Source organism: Oncorhynchus keta, chromosome 32, assembly GCF_023373465.1.
Source record: "Oncorhynchus keta strain PuntledgeMale-10-30-2019 chromosome 32, Oket_V2, whole genome shotgun sequence".
Taxonomy (NCBI): domain Eukaryota; kingdom Metazoa; phylum Chordata; class Actinopteri; order Salmoniformes; family Salmonidae; genus Oncorhynchus; species Oncorhynchus keta.
Window position 1 is genome coordinate 20,401,642 of NC_068452.1, and position 5,647 is coordinate 20,407,288.

The 5,647-nt window shown below is 47.2% G+C and overlaps 1 protein-coding gene across 2 annotated transcripts; it reads left to right on the forward strand.

Annotated features, from left to right (window-relative positions):
* Window positions 1-402: 402 nt before the first annotated feature.
* On the forward strand, window positions 403-5,647 carry LOC118365251 (proline-rich protein 29-like). Of its 2 annotated transcripts, XM_035747317.2 has the most exons (7): window positions 403-1,037; window positions 1,141-1,214; window positions 1,665-1,755; window positions 3,655-3,776; window positions 4,486-4,646; window positions 4,764-4,834; window positions 5,349-5,647. In XM_035747317.2, exons 2-7 carry the CDS (start codon window positions 1,200-1,202, stop codon window positions 5,378-5,380), a joined length of 492 nt encoding a protein of 163 aa, XP_035603210.1. In that variant the 5' UTR covers window positions 403-1,037; window positions 1,141-1,199; the 3' UTR covers window positions 5,381-5,647. The 2 variants fall into 2 exon arrangements, with proteins under 2 accessions (XP_035603210.1, XP_035603209.1); XM_035747316.2 differs by having other exon boundaries at window positions 403-1,214.

Here is a 5,647-nt window from a genome sequence, read left to right on the forward strand (position 1 = left end):
TTCGAATTGAGCCCAATCCTGGTGTCCAGCGGCCCTGACCTCAAGGGGCCCCCGTTGATTATATTAGTCACTTTCACTCAGAATGATAGGAATTAGCTTTAAAACGGAAATATTTTATCTCCATCCCATGACAAATGTGTAGAACTGCAAGAAATGTCTCTGTGCCCCATGGCACATTATTTTGGAATTGCAGAACATTCACTTGAAAGCTGCGATTTTTTACTATCCTCTTCCAAGAGTGGGGGCACTCAAATGTTTTGTCCCCGACGTGGTGGGGACAAATAAATCTCACTTAGGGCCCAAAAAATGCTAGAAATGGCCCTGGTGAAAGGGCTTTTTAAAAATAGAGGCGATCATTCCGAGATGGCGCACACATTGATTAATTACACCGTTTGAAATGCTGCGGTGGGGGGCGGATGGGATCCGCGTGGGAGACAGTGACAGCATGTAGGAGAAGGAAAGAAGAGAGAAACACTGAGGAGAACGGAGATAGCGAGAGTCAGAGCGAAAAACTCGTCAAATGAAAGCTGTAATTAGTGGTCTATGAAGTGAAAGAGAGCTGGCCCAGGCTTATCCCAGGTGTCCGTAACTTAGCCCACTCGATTTAGAGTGAGAGACCTACGTAGCGGCGGCCCACCTGTTCCCTGCCCCTCCCGTCAACATTGATACATGCGACCATATGGATTTGCCAAGCTTATTGTCTAGGGGCGGGAAATCCCAATTATAGCCTACTTTTGTGAATTCACTCACTTCGCTACATGGAAGAAGGCTACTTTTGTGCCACAGCTGTCAAAATCAATTCAAGTGTGACCACCTCATTTGCTTTTTTAGAAACGTTTAGAACATGATTATATCATACAGGCCTAAATGCTAAGAAAATAGATGTGATAGAGAGAGTGACTAATTAGTCCTAGTTTAAATATCCCATAGCAGTATAATCATTACAGTAAGTGACGCACCAGCCTACGTGTGCGCAACAACCTGCGCATATTTCTCGCACTTGTTGTTTGCGCTTTGAAACCTTGGCAACCCAACTGGTGAGTGTATACTCCAAGCCTGGGTTGGATAAAAACAAGGTTTATCTTCAGTCACTGTTTACAGCTCAATTTGTTTTTACCGACATTTGAAACTCAATGGCAGGGACAGATGATACTGACCCACAGTTTCAGCAGTGGAACCAGGACGCACAGAATGTGCAGATGATTCAACAGCCTGTAAGTGTGGCCAACGGGGATTTTTTTCAATAGCAAAAAAATACAGTTGACCTGTTTACTTGGCATATCATAGAGACTGTAATTCTATGTGATATTTAACACCCACGCTCATTTACAGAGAAAGTTGGCTCTCTATATACCATTGACTTCATTTGCAGCATCATTAAGGGAGGCATCTTTAGCTTCCAACAGCTGTGATTTGAGTTTTGTTGTAATAGCTTGATGAGTCATATCTTCTTGATGCATATCTCCGGCTCACTACCTTGTAATTTTAATTGGATGTTTTATCACGCATTGCTACTGTTAACTATGTTGAGAGAGTGGGCTGATATTGCCTGCCTCTTAACAGGAGTTCATCCATGGCAGTATTAGATATGGGAGATAGATATTCTCCCTGGCTATATGCCTCCAGTCAGTGAGCCTCATTAAAGTCTCATGTCTCCGTCCCAGGCTTCCCAGCAGCCCACAACCATCCTCCAGCAGCTCCCTGCTGCTATGTCATCTCCCACTCCCTCCATCCGGCCAGGACACGTTAAGCAGGGTGCGTATGGCAGGCTGTCAAGATAACTTTTCAGACAGAGCCCACGTCTCTCAGCTTGCCTGACATGGGTTTCTGCCTCCAACACATGCCTGCAATATTATACAGTGTATTTTCTCACCTCACTCGTTCTCTCTCTGTGTGTGTGTGTGTGTGTGTGTGTGTGTGTGTGTGTGTGTGTGTGTGTGTGTGTGTGTGTGTGTGTGTGTGTGTGTGTGTGTGTGTGTGTGTGTGTGTGTGTGTGTGTGTGTGTGTGTGTGCGTGAAACTGTGAATTTCACTTCAGGTGCCAGCTGGACCTAAGGGCCAGAGCTCAACCATCTATAATGGCGGTCAAGGCTCTTTATGGCACTCCTTCTCCCCCTCTAGCCTCATTGTCTGTCTGTTGGTCGCTCAGGTCAGGGCAGTGATTGTCTGTCTGTTGGTCGCTCAGGCCAGGGCAGTGATTGTCTGTCTGTTGGTCACTCAGGCCAGGGCAGTGATTGTCTGTCTGTTGGTCGCTCAGGCCAGGGCAGTGATTGTCTGTCTGTTAGTCGCTCAGGCCAGGGCAGTGATTGTCTGTCTGTTGGTCGCTCAGGCCAGGGCAGTGATTGTCTGTCTGTTGGTCACTCAGGCCAGGGCAGTGATTGTCTGTCTGTTGGTCACTCAGGCCAGGGCAGTGATTGTCTGTCTGTTGGTCGCTCAGGCCAGGGCAGTGATTGTCTGTCTGTTGGTTACTCAGGCCAGGGCAGTGATTGTCTGTCTGTTGGTCACTCAGGCCAGGGCAGTGATTGTCTGTCTGTTGGTCACTCAGGCCAGGGCAGTGATTGTCTGTCTGTTGGTCACTCATGCCAGGGCAGTGATTGTCTGTCTGTTGGTCACTCAGGCCAGGGCAGTGATTGTCTGTCTGTTGGTCACTCATGCCAGGGCAGTGATTGTCTGTCTGTTGGTCGCTCAGGCCAGGGCAGTGATTGTCTGTCTGTTGGTCACTCAGGCCAGGGCAGTGATTGTCTGTCTGTTGGTCGCTCAGGCCAGGGCAGTGATTGTCTGTCTGTTGGTCACTCAGGCCAGGGCAGTGATTGTCTGTCTGTTGGTCACTCAGGCCAGGGCAGTGATTGTCTGTCTGTTGGTCACTCAGGCCAGGGCAGTGATTGTCTGTCTGTTGGTCACTCAGGCCAGGGCAGTGATTGTCTGTCTGTTGGTCACTCAGGCCAGGGCAGTGATTGTCTGTCTGTTGGTCGCTCAGGCCAGGGCAGTGATTGTCTGTCTGTTGGTCACTCAGGCCAGGGCAGTGATTGTCTGTCTGTTAGTCGCTCAGGCCAGGGCAGTGATTGTCTGTCTGTTGGTCACTCAGGCCAGGGCAGTGATTGTCTGTCTGTTGGTCGCTCAGTCCAGGGCAGTGATTGTCTGTCTGTTGGTCACTCAGGCCAGGGCAGTGATTGTCTGTCTGTTGGTCACTCAGGCCAGGGCAGTGATTGTTTGCTCTGACTGACATCCTTCTAGCTGACCTTTCTGCTCTTCTTACTTTCAACTCACTTATATTGAGGTTCATTTCAGTAGTGGCATTCTTTCTGATATTATTCAATGAGTAGTTTGGATTCCTCTCATTTTGACAGGTTTGTATAATATAGTGTCGTTTTGCTAAATGTTGCATCAGGCTGTCGCCAGAGTACCCTGACAAGCAGCCAGGGGAAAAAGATGTATTTTCATATTGCTGGAAGGATATCAGACAGAAATTGAGGAAGGGAGAGGATAGAACATTCAGGATGTCAGATTTGATTTAGAACTCGTGATTGGACACCATGCGGGTTGAAACAGGTTGATTGTCACTTAAAGGATAAAGGACAGCACAACAGGCATATAGAAGAAGTTAGCTTCCGTGTGTGTGTGTGTGTGTGTAATGTTGCTCTCTGCTATTTTCCAGACCTGGTGGAGATGATGATGATCCAAAATGCTCAGATGCACCAGGTCATCATGAACAACATGACCATGTCAGCCTTCAGCTCATTTGGCCATTCCCAGGTCCACCCTCCGTCTACCTCTGAGGTACAGTCATTTGGCTATTCCCGGCCCCACTCTCCACCACTGAGGTACATTTACTGTTCGTCACATGTGCCAACTTATCATCCAGCCTGTCCGTGTGCAGCACACTCATCTTACATTAATCATCTGAAAACACGTGTTTCAGTAGGTAGAGACATACCTAACCTGATATGACAATCTAGAAAAGAAAACAGACCGAGGTCAGATTGGCTCCTCACATTAGCTAATGCACCTAAAAGTTATTTTTGGAGTCTGTTTTGGGTCACACTGTTCCTGGTCAGTTGGGTGTTGAGGCTCCATAAGCAGTTGGTCATCCAAACCATTGAAGTGGAGAGTGAGGATGTGCCCCAAATGTCACCCTATTCCCTATATAGTGCCTTAAAAAATATATTAATAGAGAATAGGGTGCCATTTGACACATGTTGTGCCTGAATAGGCTGTTTTTATCCTCCCTTCCAGGCCAGCTGGTCCCCAGTGATTTTTTTTACAGCTCCTGAGTGGCGCATCTCAGTGCTAGAGGCGTCACTACAGACCCTGGTTTGAGCCCGGGCTGTATCACAACTGACCGTGATCGGGAGTCCCATAGGGCAGCACACAATTGGCTCAGTATCGTCTGGGGTTAGGGGAGGGTTTGCCAGGGCTAGGACGTCATTGTAAATAAGAATTTGTTCTTGACTGACTTGCCTAGTTAAATAAAGGTTAAATACTGCAGGAGGAGGATCCAGAGGTGTACCACTACCATTACCAGCCTACCCCGGCCTACCTGCCCTACCCAACCTGGTTGCCTCCACCCCTGCCGAACCCTAGCCTGGTCTACCGCAACACCCCTGAACCCCTAGAGCTAGCACCCTCACCACACAGAGACACCACCAGGTGATTCATAACACAACCCCATTCATAACACCTACCGTACCCACACTTACATAGACTGATGTTGTGACACAATGTGGGCCGGCGATAACAATGATACGCATGTGTGATGTCATCCAGGAGGGCGGTCCCACCTCCTCCCCCACCCAGCACTACCAGGACCGTGGGGGCTGACGTCCCTCCAGCAACAGGTACACAACTGGAACACTCTGTACATCTCTGCTATATGTCTGTAGAACACATATCACGGCACTAGCGTGAACACATGGGTGTCCATAGCAGAACAGCAGATAAAACATTGGGAGGGAGTTACCATAGAAATAGAATGACCCAATAATCTGTAGTACTGTACATACAGAACATTGAGCTGGGGGATGGGAAGTCTCAAAGGCCTTATTGGGCACGTAAGGGGCTGTGTAACGGTCTTCTAACATGTAGGATCTAACCATATATATCTTATTAAATTACTACTACTACTAATTCCTAATTCTATGGATCTAACATCCCAATTAGCACCCTCTGTTAGATGATGTGAGAGCTCTGTGATGCTGGTTGGTGGAGGATCATAATGATGCTGATGAGGGTGCTGACAGTGCTGCTGATTGCGATACTGTGGGTTATAACGAGGCTGATTATACGAAACACTTGTGAGGAATGTGTTCATCAGATGCATTCCATGTCTCTCTTTGTCTCGCGAATGTGTAGATTACTATGATGCTGCGGAGAGAAGACAGTGACAACAAGAGCAGAAATCTACATCATCCATTCATCGTTAGCCTTGTTTCTACAAGATGGAATCATTTGAAACGTGTCACAGTAAACAGAACTACATTTCAGAGGCAATGCCGTTTTGTTCTTTATAATAGTTGTTCATAATATCATGTTTCTGAATCTTGCAGAAATCGTATAATGCTCACCATAGTTCTGCTTTTTTTTTTCTCTCCATGTTTTAATGTGTGTCTTTTTAGATGTGTTATTTCAAGTAAAGGAAAAGGCCAAGATCA

What these genes read in the sequence shown, in the direction of transcription:
- LOC118365251 (XM_035747316.2), top strand. Translation starts at nt 1,134, where the DNA reads ATGGCAGGGACAGATGATACTGACCCACAGTTTCAGCAGTGGAACCAG. An exon ending in ACCCTCCGTCTACCTCTGAG is followed by an intron (nt 3,777 to 4,485) that starts GTACAGTCATTT and finishes TAAATACTGCAG; the next exon opens with GAGGAGGATCCAGAGGTGTA. An exon ending in TGACGTCCCTCCAGCAACAG is followed by an intron (nt 4,835 to 5,348) that starts GTACACAACTGG and finishes GCGAATGTGTAG; the next exon opens with ATTACTATGATGCTGCGGAG.